General features: G+C 37.8%; 1 protein-coding gene across 1 annotated transcript in view; it reads left to right on the forward strand.

Annotated features, from left to right (window-relative positions):
• Nucleotides 1-775: 775 nt before the first annotated feature.
• LOC134541508 (membrane metallo-endopeptidase-like 1) overlaps nucleotides 776-15,701 on the forward strand; it is an 88,919-nt gene continuing 73,993 nt past the window's right edge. The window contains exons 1-2 of the mRNA XM_063385008.1: nucleotides 776-843; nucleotides 10,452-10,528. Coding sequence (XP_063241078.1) covers nucleotides 10,457-10,528 — 72 coding nt within the window. The 5' untranslated portion in view covers nucleotides 776-843; nucleotides 10,452-10,456. The remainder of the gene's footprint in view (nucleotides 844-10,451; nucleotides 10,529-15,701) is intronic.

Genomic DNA, 15,701 nt, shown 5'->3' on the forward strand with positions numbered 1-15,701 from the left:
TTAAATACTTAAAAATAAAGTTGGCAGGGACCATCGCTCAGTACATTCTGCGCGTAATGCCTGCAAGCTGTTTTTTGCCGAATATTGTAGAGCTGTTTGGTTTAATAATATGTTTTAAATATATTTTTAAAATATATTTTCTATCATTATTTATCCTTTTGTTTATTGTTTGTTACGAAATAAAATTAAAATCAGTAAATAAATCAAAGCGCTTATGTTTATGTAAATTACAAATAAGTATTTATAGAAACTTTGTTTATTGTCAGATTTTTTTTTGTAATATGTGTATTATTCTTTGTCGCCTGCATCCTGGATGTTTATTATCTATATTTGATTGATATTCATAATAAATATTTTCGGAAGTATATTCATTCCAATTCCCATTACCATTCTGTGACGTTTTATGTAAAATATTTCGACAGTGCTGACATTCATGGCCATTGCGGTATCTAGATAAATACAAGACCCAGTCAACATTTAGAAGTTATGAAACAGCTGAAAAATATTTCTTCGTTAATTTTATTATTAGCTTAATATAAACCCCGTGTTTTGATACTAATATATTTATTTAAACTGCATGTTCTAAATGCATGCTATACAATGCACATAGCCAAACTCTACTATTCAAACGATTGTAAATGAACTGTCTGTGGGTGGTATTCCCGTGAGCGCGCTGCGTGTAGCCCGGGCGGTGCGACCAAGGTGACGTAGTGCGCAGTGGAGAACGAGTTTGGGCGGCCGGATGGTTTCACCTCCTCTTCCTGACACCATGGCCCCAGCGCACAGTCCGCCGCGCGCCGCAGTCTGCACCAGACCGGCGCCGCGACGCCTCCCGCCGCCCAGGTGAGCGCCGGCGCTGTTCGACCCGCCGCACGCCCGTGCACCGGGGCTTTGTTAACCTCGGCCGCCATGTAGATATCATGTTGAAAATCCTAGCCTTTGGTATACGGCATTTAGCAGCAGTGGTTTTGTGAATGGAACGTCAAGTCGCATGGAACGGAAATGTGTATTCACGGTGCTGCCATCTGTGGCGAATGGCGCGAACCAACATTCCAAAAAGCCGAAGGGAAACTTTATAGTATTAAATATTTAATGACTTTCTTTTGTAACAATATGGTAACAATTTTATAAAATTCCTTTCAAAAATCAGTTCCAAAAGGCTGGGGTTTGGTATTTATTTTAGTTTTTTTTTTTTTTTTCCACTTTAGTCGGAGCCGTTTCATTATGTAGATTAAAACTTTGGTATGCAAATGGAATGATTCGATAGTCCACGTATATGCTCCAGCAGCGAATTCTAGCGGTGGTTGCTGAAACTACGTGTGATTCGCGTCAATAAATGTATGTGAAAACCAAATTTTCGTATATTTATGACACTCGGCATTATTTTAAAGAATTAAACGATAATTTTCTTTTAAATGTGACGCTTTTGTGTTGTTTTTCTTAAGAAAGAATAGCTAATTAAAACTTGTTTTCGATGTTAATTTACTGTAAATTAGTTTTTTTAACAAAATTAATTGAATACACTCGATAATCCGGTAAACTCACTAATCCGGCATGGCTGTGCTACCGGACATACCGTTAAAGACCCGTTTCAGTTTAGAGTGAATCTACTCGCTGCAAGCCTTTTACAATTCTTGGAACTAAGACAATGTTTGTAGATAAATCCCGTTCTCGTTTTCACGGAATAACAGACTGAGCATGCTTCAATTGTTGTATGTTTTTTTTATTGCAATGATTACAATTTTTCTTTTCTTAACTGAAAAAAAAATCCTATTTTTTTTTAGGATATCGTGCAGGGAAAACATAGGCATTAACTGAGTGTATTGGAACTAGACGCCTATTACATAACCTACTGCAACGTAATGGCGCGTTAAAAACTCAGTAACCACTCATTAACACCACTAAAGGTCTGCGTCCGCTTGCCACAAGCGCAAAAATGATGCGTAAGTTAGCCTAGCAGACACCCTGTGAGTACTAGCGCAGGTCGTGTAAGACTCTCGTTAGTTCTTCACTGTTGTGATGGAAGTGGTTTATAGCTACACTGCAAAAAAGTGAAATATTTATTTGAATTATTATGAAATTTACAAAATAAATAGGCTGTATCATAGCTTCAGAAATTGTTGTAAATTAACTGAAAATAATACACCCTAGAAAATAACCGGTTTGGATATGGGTTTACGGGAAAGTAAAGTTTACATGTTTCAAGAACACTGCAGTTGGAGTTAGCCAATACAGGATGTAGATAAAATAATGTCCCAGTTTCAAATTTTATTACAACAGTTTAATTTAGACTGTTTACAACAAATCATGCATTAAATTGAAGGTAAACTAACCTAGCTTTTCTTACAAATGTTCAATATGTGCACCTTTAGTTATACGGCACACATCCAACTTAGTGTCAAAATGTTCACAAACATTGGTTAACACGTCCGGAGAAATTGGACTCAATTATGTGTCTCAACTCGCAAATATTAGGTAGCAACGGAACGTAGATACCATCTTTTATACAAGGAAAAGATCGCATGGCGTTATGTCAGGTGAACGTGGAGGCCAGCGAAAAAGATCTCTGTCGTCTCGACCATTACGACCAATTCAACGGTCATGAACTTCGACGTTCAACCACTCTCGTACAAAGAGAGTCCAATGGGGAGGGGCTCCATCCTGTTGCCAAATAAAGTTTACAGGTTCACCCTCTATAAATTGGGGAAATAACCATTATTTTGCTCTGCAAGAGAAAAACGCAACAAAGCAGTATTATCTAAAACTGCTTGAGTTACTGATTTATTGTGACCTTGAACCAAAACTCTACAACTCTTAAAGTTGATAATTTAAAAATTTATATCTGGGACATTTATTTATGGCCATAATGTCTTTTGAAAGTAATATTCTATAAATAATATAAAGAATGACATCTTATTGTGAGTAAAGTTAAACCAATAAAGTTTAAAACACTATATCAACGAATTTGCGTTCACCATTATTTTAAACCAAAAAATGTTTTGCTATCCAAATGGAACAGTTTGTTCTATTTTCATATTCAATTATTGACATGGCAAATATTGCACTCACCAACGTCCAACTTCTTTGCTGCGTGTTATTTCCATGTAAATATAATTATAACGACACGCTACTATACAGCTCAAACTATACAGCTCAAACCAAGGTTAGTAATAACCTTGCAGCTTAACCATTTATGTTCAAGTAAAAATTGATAATATGAGATAGGTTTCTTGTAACTTATGTGGTGCAGTCCTACCTTGATACATAAGGTGGTGTCGTTTTTCAGAATTAGCATCATTACAAGATTCTGAAGTGAAACTTCTTGGGGTGCGATGGGAGTAAACTTTTTTAAGGCCAAATTTTAATTAAAATTTTCGTGAAACATTGTTATGAAAGGATTTATGACGCTATAAGGTTGCGGACGGTGCAGAAAACTTGTTAGACCTCGTTCCCTTGAGCGGGCACCACGTGGCGGCGTGTTGCAGGGATAGGCGGGTCGCGGTGGTAGGGACCCGCCTGCGCCTGACGCCACTCCTACTTCAGGGAATAAATGGGCATAGGGCAACACAACGGGGTTTAAGGTTATTGCTGTGCACCGCGCCACTGGCCACATTGGCAAGAAAATGGTGTTATTTCAAGTACGTGTTATTTTAATTTCCTATTGTAAATCAGTATTGTTTAAACAGTGTTATATGAGTATCGGAAACCGACCACCGCAACTCAGTTGCCTGCAGTCATATCTCGGGTGCGAGTGCTCTAAGTTCAAGTCCCGGATAAGGCGTGGGTGTACATTTATACTGTCTTAATTTATCACAAAAATATACCAAGGTCAATAAAAATGTTATTAAAACAAATAAATGTAAATTAAAAGTTGTAAGTTGGGAACAGTTGGCTCGTTGGTGATAAAAATTTTCGACCGAGACAAAAAAGATGAAAAAAAAAGTGACTAGAGCTTCTAGCCGATGAGCCATCAGCCGGGAGTGGAATACTTCCTTCCCCGGTCCAGAACTGGGTCTGGTTTTGTCCGCGGAAGGCACTTCTAAGCCATTGAAGAATCACCGAGGTGCGCCACAGTGTCCGAGGTCGCCGTGCTCGACCATCAGGGACTCCTGACGGCACCTCGGTCGACGTGTCGACATGTCGACGTGTGGGAGATGTCGACATGGGACCTAGGTGTGTCCTAGACCCACTTCCGTGTCCGATGACTCAGACGGAACCGGAAGCGGGAAGACGAGCGCACGGGTTTGGCTTCCCGGAAGTGCGTCACCCAGCCACTAGGCCACCGCCTGTGGTCTTCCTTGGAGATGCTGCGACCTTTGTCAGCATACTCCTCGTTTCCCCCCCCCCCCCCCCCCCAATTCTGGAGCGTCAACGACAAATAAAAGTACAATAGTGCAGGGTGAATTGTGGTTATAGAAGCTGGTAGAACGACAATTCTACCCAAGTTTATTCACTGTGATGTCTTCATAATTATTAATAAAAAAACGCGAGGGAAAAATGAGAGTCAAAATAGCTCAGGAAGACACAATTAAGAAGTGTCATCACTTAGACAAACTCTTAAGTCGTTATAAAATGTCAACCCTAAATTAGATACCATAGTCTCCGTAAAGAGTTTTACACATATTCCACGTGACTAAATAAAAAAATATATAGTTTATATAGTAAAACTGTGAAAAAAAAATAAAAAAAAATCAGCACGGTGCGAAATGTGTGAAATTTTCAGTCCTGTATGTTACGGGTCGTAAGCACGTTACAGACAGAGTGGTGACATTGATATATGTTTCCTCGTTTTTGGACACAGGATCCCTAAATGATTTCTGAAGCACTGAGCTCAGGTTCCAGAGCACCTAGGTAAACATGACTTCCCCGAGGTCCAAGCCACGCCCGAACCATCTCTCCTCTTCCTTGAGCCGTGTGCTGTTGAGTTCATCCGTCTGCTGGCCTCGCTGCCGACCTATCACGCCATATTGGTGGAAATAAACTTCATTCCAGTGCATTTCTTTATTGTTAAGTATTTATATTTGCTTTACTTAAGGCATGGATCACACATTATGAGATTTTCAAGCAGGGCCGCAACTAGGGGGGGGGGGGGGAGGCAAGCTGGGCATACGCCCCGGGCGCAAAGCTGTAGGGGCGCCGAAATCGCTTGCATTGTAATTCCTACTACAACTGGTAACTGGTAAAAAGTTTTTTAACTTGCATGCTAGGAATGTCTAATCTGATTTACAATATATCGTCTCAACATATTTATTTTAAAATACTCTGAGAAAAATGTTAAGTTCATCATTAACAACGGACCCCCCGCTTTATTTGTGTGGTATGTGCAAAAAATGAGGGGGGGGGGGGGGGTTAGGGCGCATGAATCCATTCATGCCCCGGGTGCCAGAGACTCTAGTTGCGGCCCTGTTTTCAAGGACCATACCACTGTGTCTATTAAAAGTGTTAGCACAGTTTTGTAGCCATTCACAAGAAATAAATTCAATGCCAAACACCAATAACTTCACAGGAGAAAATAAGAATAAAACTATTTGTATTAAATTAGGGTAAATCACTAAATCGAATGTTATGCTTTAACGAAGCTAAATTTTGACAACCAAACTATAGTAAGTTGTTACCCTATAAGCTTTTGAAACCATCTTAGCATCCCACGAATCATATCTCTCCCCCTTATGCGGTGGTCGCGAATATTTTCCTAACCAATTACGTTCGACACATCTGTGACGTCATCGCGATAAAAATTGCGGACGTAACAGATTTCCCGATTAGAAATATTTTATATTTCCATTGCGTCGCGGGCGCGGCGTTACTGAAATGAAAGCCAGAAAGTTTTCCGAAAGTTGGTTAAATTGATGCATTTGTAATGATATTGTTGTTCTTGTGCTTAAGGTTTTTGTATACTTAATTTATCTGTCGAAACACTTAAATGTGTTTACGCACGGTGATTTAAACAATTTTAAAAATTTCTCTCTCAATCAAAGATTAAGAAAAAAACTTGAAATCATTGACAAATGTTATATGTTTGATGCGTACTTAACACTTTAAGAATTTTATAAACAATCGTTCATTTTTGGTTGTCACACGGGTAAAAAACCGTATGTTCCTAATAACGCGATATTTGGTTGTTTCATCGCAATCTTCGCACCACGTCGTCACGTTATTGTGATAGCATAATGTGTGTCAACCACGAGACGAGAAAAAATAGATTATAAAATCATACTTGTCATTACATATGTAACAAAAATAGAACAGCCATCAAAACATTAGTAGAAGTAGTTAGATATAGTACTTCCAGGGACAGAGGATTGATAATCGGATTTCGTACTCTGACCTTTGACCTCTGACGTCACCTTTCCCCCAAATTTTCCTAACATTTCCTTATTTTTCCCCAATTTCACTCAAGAATTCCCGTTTTTCCTTCAAACTTTTCCCAATTTCCCCCAAAATTTTCCGTTTTCCCACAATAATTTCCCTATAAAGTGTTTTTAATTTCCCCCATTTTCTAATTAACACCCGGTCTCGCCAAAGAGGTTTTTTATTCCCACTTCCACCCCCGTCCCTCCATCAAACCACTAGGGATATGGAATATGCTGTCTGATTGTTCGGTTCATGCATTACATATTTGTTGTAATACCTGTGTTCCTGTAGACTTAGTAGGTCTTAAAAAAAGAAGCTAGAAACGTAATGGCAATGGCATACGTCAAGAAGACATTTGAACAGTGAACAGAGGCGGAACACAGGTAATATACAAAGAATTTAGGTGTTAACACCCCAAAAGGTTGGTGGGTGTTATGGTGGATCTAAATATATAAAATTTATAAAAAAAACACTGAAATCTGGTTACTTCTAGATTATTTAAATGGTTAACTTATTTTATTTTGGACAAGCCAGATTTATCATAGTGTCATAGTTAATACTTTTGGTCACCACTTTAATGACTTACAAACTAATGACAATAAATATTTTTATGAAAATTCACAGGTTCAGTAAACTCAAAATTTAGTACATTAAATTATAATAGAATTGAATTTTACTACACGCAGGCCGGCCGTGGATACTTTGATAATGTCTTTACAGATTACATTTATTTTAAAGCAAGTTGCACAAACAAGGTTTCAGAGTAATAAAATAAAAATAAACAACTTTCCATTATTTTGGATTGACAAGTACTTTTCATTACTATACTTTATACCTTTTTCTTTAAATGGTAGTTGAATAGTTCGCAAATTGTTCGTAGAGAATTTAAAACTTTAAGATTTCTTACATTGTGTCTTCCAAACATAGACTTAGCTGCATGCGAAGTGCTGACATCCGAACGGCGAGGCGTGACGGGGCGGATAGCGGACTAAAGTTGACAGCACGATGCGGGGAATTTAGATGGCCGAAATCAGGAACTCAGTGCGGGTAGATGTGGTTGTCTATCCATCACTGGGGATGGAAATCCCCAAAAATTTTGGGGTAGGTCGGTGGTACTATCTATCCTCTATCCATGTGATAGTAGACGACCACTAGCGCGGTTGCACGCACTTAATTCACCAGAAAAACACTAACACTAATATGATGTAGTCTAAACTTTAAAATTGTAAGGGGGTTTTCCCCTGGTCGTCGCGACTACATCCTATAATCTTTGATGTCCGACTTCTCAGGAGGAGAGACAGTAGCGCGGCAGCTGTAGGATGCTCCCTGTACCACAGTTGATTGACGACTCTGTCTACTTGAGAGAGTCCCTTGTTCCTGCATGGGCTCGAAACCGAAAAGTGGGGAGGGGGGAAGAGAGAAACAGAGTGGGCGGAGATAAGTGGGCGATGGGAGGAAAAGTGCCTTGGGATTGGTCAGGGCTTGTGGGCGTTTTAGTGCCACAAAAAAATCTAAAACTCTCTATGGCAGCGCCATCTTTAGTTGGGACGGGCGCCATGAGATAGCGCACCGAGCGGTGGTGTTGCTGTATGCCGTCTAAGGCAAAGGGGGATTGGAAGGTGGTGCTCACTAGCGGAAAAAACTGACATTAGCATGCTTAGTTTCGGTTGTGCTCGAGAGATCGCGCACAAGCCTCGTGCGTGGAGCGCAAGCATAGGCGTGGCTTGTTCCTAAAGGAGAGGAGAGGTGGACGAGGGAAGGGGCATGGTTATTGCCTCGGTCATGGTTCATGGAAGCATAGCAGAAAACCTAAGATGGCCAGGGGTGGCGGGGAAGTACTTGTTTTATGCCGAGACCAGCACATCCGCTTTGCTCGCCAAGGCCTCGAGCCTGGGAAAGCGAGCTAGGCTTGCCTAACGAGGCAGGTACCCCTGCGTGAGAAACAAGGTGGAAGGCACGTTAGGCAGGGAGAGTTATCATGCCTGTTCCTGCATGCAGGCAGGATAAAATTGACTCGGCTAGCCTACGCTGCGTGTAAGCATCTGCATGTCCCTGCTGAGACGTTGAAACTCTCTAAGACCCACTAGTAAGGTTTTAATATGTATAGCCCTGTGTGGTATAGCTGAGAAAATAAATTTTGATGAGGTAATTTAGCTTATGGGAAAGCAAAAATATTTTAATAAATAAAAGTTTTAAAAAATGAGCCAAGAAATTACTGATTTTTGGCTCATTGTTTCAGTGTGGACCATCATATTGGTTAATTTTATATTATTTATAAATATTATGGCTATTGTATGTATATCCCTATACTGTTTAAGTGAACGAACATAGACCGCCATTTTGAATTACATAATTCTGGAAGCCATCTTAGATTCAATTTTCTCATGCCCTATCTTTCCACTTATTATGTAGCCATCTTGGATCAGATGATTTACAGTCGCCATATTGTATTCTACCTATTGGACTCAGTTTTCTCATGCTTTATCATTCCTTTTATTATATAGTCATCTTGGATTATGTAATTTACATTCGCCATCTTGGATTCTAAAACTACCCACCATCTTGGATTATGTCATTTCCGACCACCATTTTGAATTCTAGCACTTTCCGCCACCTTGTATTTTTTCACCACCACTTTTATCTTAAGACACCACTGACGCCAACTTGGACTATGTCGTCATCACCAGCTTAATCTTGAACTATGTCATCTTGGACTGTATCATCACCATATTTGACCTATGTCGTCATCGTATTTGACTTATGACATTACTGCTGCCATCTTGGACTATGTCATCACTAGCACCATCTTTAACTATGACATCTTGGTTTATGTCATCATCATGTTTGAACCATGTCATCACTGCCTCCCTCTTAGATAAATCATTTCCGTCCATTTTAAATCCTAGAAATTTATGCCATTTTGGATTATTGAAGTCACCACCACCTTGGCTTATGTCATCTACACATTTGACATTTAACTTCACCGACATCACCTCCTTCTCTTCATAGTCACCATAGTCTTTCCCCTCCTTCCATTCCTATCATACATCCTCCATCTTGGATATTTTTCTTATGCTCTCATTTCACTTATAAATCCACCCCCTTATATTTAATTTTCTCATGCTCTCTTATTTCACTTAATCAACCAATATCTTGTATTTAATTTTCAATCATATCACTTATTCAATCACTATCTTGGATTATATAATAATAAATTATATAATATTCCATTATTATTTACGTTCTTCTAGATTATTCTGATGTATTATTCGTTATTTAAGTACTGCTAGGTCAACAGTCATTTTATTATGCTTATTTACGATAACAGACATTGCATACCAAGGAGTGCTGATTATTTCATCATTTATCTTAAGACCAAAGCAGTGTATAGAATATAAGATTGCATCACCTTATCTTCCTAAATATTAATTTAAAATAATTTATACCAACGATAATAGACTCAACCCACTATCAAGACGAGAATAAGCATGTATCAATTGGTATCACAAACAAAACCCCAAAAATGTAATGTAGAAAATATTGTAATACTATTTATTCTACTTTAATTCAGTAAGTTGTTCAATTTTAATTCAAATAAAACCAAATTTCTTACATCATTGAGATTTTATTTATATGTTGATTATGTGACAAACACTAGAAGCCAGAAGCGCTTTCATTTAAGTATTCTAGAGGTCTCGTTTCCTTTATATTAGAAGCTTACATCACAAGTAAACAACATTTAAGTTTATTTATTTATTTTAATACACATATATCAATTATATACTTATATATGATTATAAACTTGACAGCATCATATTTTTCGGCCATAGTGCTAGTGATGACGACATAGTCCAAGGTGGCAGTAGTAATTTCATAAGTCAAAGTTGATGACGACATATTCCAAGATGGCAGTAGTAATGTCATAAGTCAAAGTTGATGACGACATATTCCAAGATGGTGGAGAATGCAAGGTGGCTAAAGTGATTTCATAGGTCAAAGGTGATGATGACATAGTCCAAGATGGGTGTATACCATTTGTCCGAGTGTCCACTTCTTCGAATGACCACTTGTCCGAGCTCACGAGGTGTGTGTTGCAGGCGCCATGGTCCGAGCGAGCGCAGCGCTCCTGGTGGCCGTGCTCGTCACCGCTGCGCTGCTGGTGGCGGCCGTCGAGGTGAGCACCCTCCCTTCCCAGCCCGCCATCTTGCTGCGTTTATTGTTCCTGCCTGCTCCGTGTTTGCGAGCAGCAGTTGTTTTTTCAAATGGAGACTGGAGATGGAAAAAACAATTGCAGTCAGTGACTAAGAAGCATTCAAAATTATCATTGAATATTTTTATCATTACATTTTATTTGTTACATAAAAGTAGTAGAATCTACACATAACTTAGGAACACACAAGTTATAACAGTCATACCTAAGTATCCTCAAAAAATTCTACAACAAAAATGTCATTAAATTAGAACGATCATAACTTATAAACACACATCCATAGGGCTTAGGGGATTGGAGCCGGTGCACGGTGTGTGATGTCGGATTCTGCTGCCTTAGAACCTACGTCTCCGATGACGTCATGGCGGCCATCATTGATGACCTTGACTTTTGACCTTGACCTTTGAGCTTGACCTTTGACCTTACATTTGACATTGAACTTTGACATTGACCTCGATTTGACATTTAACCTTAACATTTGACTTTGACCTTTGACTTTGACCTTCGGCCTCAGTAGACACCTTGGATTCCGCCATATTTTCATCAAACGCCCCAATCCCCAATGTTGCAATTTTCGTTACGGTCGCCATATTGAATTCTAATAACATGTCCGTCTTCTTGGATCTTATGTAACAACCACTTTTTTGACGTGTTAACGTCTTATAAATCGATGAACGCCGGCTGAACGCACGAAAAATTGTCACGTTCCGCTTGAGCCGAGCGTGCAAGAACCGGCCAACCGCAGTGAGAGAAAATCTTTTATAATATCAAACAGGTTAAGGCGGTCTTTTTAACTAATTTTTCGTGATTATATTTAAACAAATATTTAAATTAAATTTGCAAAAACCGTATATAATATTTGAAAATTAAAAAGTATGCAATTTTTCATCAATGTTTTCATATGACGTTATCACGTAAAATTATCGTCTGTAAACCGACTTTACAGACAACCCCCTTTTTATTCTGACGTCATTACGGCCATCTTGTTTTCATCTGTTGGAGGCCGCCATATTGAATGATGTCACGGCCACCATTTTGTTTTTTCTTTTATTCTGGAGTCCACAATATAGGATTTCGTCATCTTTGTTTTTGGTGTCGTTCCAAGAGAGCGCCAGCATCACCCTGTCTCATGCACATAAGGTCAATGTTTTATGACCCACCGAGCTATTATGGTCCTTATCATCATATTAAATTTCATTTTTTATACAAAATAAATTGGAAGTGCTGTGATTCGAATTATCACAGCTGTGTCCTCTGGGTTGGACAACCTAGGACTTTAACCGCACGACTATCGAGACAATGACCAGACAGAGGATTAAATAAGGAACATAAAGAAATAACACACATTATCGAACTTGTAATTATTTCCATTGGATAAAATAATAAATATAATCTCTTCGAGACCGAGCTTCCATATTTATTTATTTTTTTCTCAATACGTGCTACCAGGCCGCGACCCTTCTCACGTTCGTAACAATAAATATTTAATATATACAATACTTCACAACATAGGTGTTTCAGAAATTACTAGGGGAATACAAGTAACTGATTACAATTTTTTTAGGGTAGAATTTTGTCATTTAAACATAGAATGTTTCTCTACAATTAATTTAAGCTGTCTGCCTGCACGCACATTCGGAATGGCTCGCTGCAGAGCATCGGAAAAATAAGAGGGTGGGGGGAGTAATATTTCAGAGATCGAAGGGAGAGAGCCGAAAATGAGGTCCATCACAGGGCCTGGATTCTGTGTCCCGCCACTGCGACCCCGCTGTGGAACAGAAGGTCAACAGTGAAAAACTAGCCGAGTCCATAAAACGAGACAAGAGACGAAACAAAAGAGATTAAGGTAAATTTTAAAGAAGAAAAAAAGAAACTCAGTACAACTTACCGCCATGCGGGGATGAAACAGGAACTCAACAAGAGGACGGCCACGTTCACAGCAGTCACACGGAATGACGAACACCTTCGCGGAAGCATGGTTGACGACGATCAACCCTGACTTTACCCAAACACTACATAGTGAATAGAGAATGAAGAGTAGGGATGAATACCTTCGTGCCGAGATTGCATCCTCACAGACAATATCATGGGCGGCTTCACCGATGCGAAAGGGGAATAATATATCGGTAGTGTCCCAGATTATGTCACAGACTGTGTCGAGCGTGGCGTGGTGACTGCTCCTTACAGCTAGCTTACAAGCATAGTTAAAGGAGGCTGCGTGGCTCTCGAAAGGGAGGGGCTTTAAAGGGGCCGAGCTAAGAGACGTTTGGGGGGTAGCGGCTCTCTGATTTGCCCGAGCCATTGAGGCAACCGGGCCCAAATAAAAAAAAAAAAAAATTGGTTGTCTGTAAAGTCGGTTTACATACGATAGTTTAACGTGACAACGTCATAACAAAACATTGATGAAATGATTGATCCAGAAGAAAAGGAAATATCATATTCGGCCTGAGACTGAGCCGTAATAGCTTTTTGCAACCAAACCATTTAGGCATTAAAAATATTATATTCTTTGAGGAAGAATTTTTTTTAATTTTTCTATCTTTTGCATGATAAAATCTACCTCTGCATACTTTTATGAATAAAATTGAATCATTTTTATTGAATTATCACTATTTTGTATGGATACAAAGGAGTGAAATTAAAGGTGCAATTGAATTAATAAATTTACTTTTATTTGCATTCATTAATTCAAATATATTTATTACTTTTGAAATGTTGCGTGCGCCGTATTTATTTTTACAAGTACAAAAAAAAATTTTGCTGCCGAGTTTTGAACCGACAACTTTTAATTTTGAGTGTTAGGTACGCCATACTAAAGTATTGTAGTTTCATATGTTATATATATTTATAAAAATTTTGTTCACGGTAGGGGAATAATGTGAACACGATTTTATAACAAATACGCATTCTAAATTCACCAAACTTATTTATAATGTGTTACAATATTTTTTAAAACATTGTGCAAAATATTCCGGGTGTAATATGAATTATTATGTGTAACTGTAAAACACCATTGTTGGTTCAAAACGTATTTGAATTTTCAACATTACTTTTAAATAACCGTACTGATTGTGCTGAAAATCGGTGGACGATCGTTAAATTACATAATATTAATAATTCAAACGACGAAAATATGTTTGAAAAGTCAAATCGATGGTCGTTCCAATCGAGTGGAAGAGAGATGCCACGCATGCGTACAATGAGTAAATAGGACACATCCGTAGTGGGACATCCGTAGTGGGACACTTTTTCGTGCGTGCAGCCGGCGTTCATCGATTTATTAGACGTTGTCACGTCAAAAAAAGCCTTTAAACTGACCTATAGATGGTGTGCCAGCTGGCAGATAGTGAACCGCATCGTGGTGCCCAAGCGTCCAGACCATAGATAAGGGAGGGGATAGATGGATATCTTCCATAGAGCAAACATTGACAGTGCTTACAGCGCTCCTGGTGGCTGGACCTCGAACTAAACCAAAAAAAAACTACTGTGGCGGGCAGTTCAAAATGCACTATTGAGACTTGCATTCCAACTCCATCAATGATTTTGCTTAACTGTAAGAGCCAATGAGTAATTAAATTTTACAAACAATACATTTCATTTACTGTGTATACACAATAAATGAATGTCCTGTTTGCAAATTTTAATAAACATTGACATAAATTGTTAGAAGGAAAACAACATAAAAACATTATGAGTTGAATTACAAGCCTTAACAGTGCATTTTGAACTGCCCACCACATGTGTGCATGTAAATTGTTAGTTGAGATAAAATATTGTAATAACTTTATTAAAACAAAAATAGGTATATATGAAACTGGTGTCTACAAAAACAAGCATTTAGATTGTACATTTGCAACAGCATAGAGCAAACATATTGCCAAATGTATAAAGCAGCAACTAGACAACTGTATACAATATAATTTATTTATTGTAATGTAAATATAACTGGCAAAAATTTTTTCATCATTTATTGACATTGCAGAATTGTAAAATAGTTAGTACCTACACTATAAATGATATGATGTACTGTGCCATAAAAGCACAAATTCTATCAAGAAACTGTGATTGTACTGAATTTTAATATTTTATTTCTTATTTTGATATTGTTGCGCAAATAATGAGTAAAAAAAATACGTGATATCCTACTATTCATCCTTTGTCCCGGTTTGTTAGGTCAGGTCAGTTACATTATAAATACTTTAAAACTAAACAACCATTAAAATAAATTCATATTATTTTTAATGTCCGCTTAGTTTGAAAGTATTTATAATGTAACTGACCTGACCTAATAGACCATTTTAATTAATTAGGCATTCACAAACACACGGCAAAATTAAAAATGGCGACGGTCGAATGATTGGACAGGTATTGTATTGCAAAATAAGAACGGCGATATCTCCTAAAGTATTTGGAATTTCTTATCTCCGCCGGGTTTAATGAAAAGAGGAAGTTAAAGAGCATATAATAAAAGTATTTTCGGATTTAATTTTTTTTTATTCACAAATACCGCCCAACTACATATTTACTGGGAGGGTTTTCGAAAAACATAAAAATTGCAATAACTCCCATAATATGATGAATATCACATCCGATGGAGCATATAATAAATTGTAGTGAAAACACAATTCTTTTTTGTCCAAACTAATTTTTTTATACAACCAACCATGATTGCTAGGGGTAGAAAAACAGGGTTTCCTGGACCAAAAAAATTCATAACTCCCTCATTATGCAATCTATCAAAACCATTTAATTTTTTGATTATTCTTATAATTTTTATCTGAAACTTTTATCAAAAAGGATTTGTGATAATTCGAAACATTGCAGAAAGGGGTTTAAAAAACTGGGGTTGAATATAAATATAAATTCGTAAGTACAGAACTATGTAAGATTTTAAATACAATCTTATTTATTATTAAACATTGAATTATTGTGTACAACTTTCGTCTGAAACAGTTTTTTTGTACGATCAAATTTATTGCAAGGGAAGAAAAAACAGGGGTTCAAGAACAAAAAAATTCATAACTCCCCCATTAGGCACACTATCAAAACCGTTCGAATTGTTTATAAATCTTATAATTTGTATCTAAAACTGTTACATGCAACAATTTTTGATAATACGAACAATTGCTGAAAGGGG

The sequence above is a fragment of the Bacillus rossius genome (genome assembly GCF_032445375.1).
Source record: "Bacillus rossius redtenbacheri isolate Brsri chromosome 4 unlocalized genomic scaffold, Brsri_v3 Brsri_v3_scf4_1, whole genome shotgun sequence".
In the NCBI taxonomy this organism is placed as follows: domain Eukaryota; kingdom Metazoa; phylum Arthropoda; class Insecta; order Phasmatodea; family Bacillidae; genus Bacillus; species Bacillus rossius.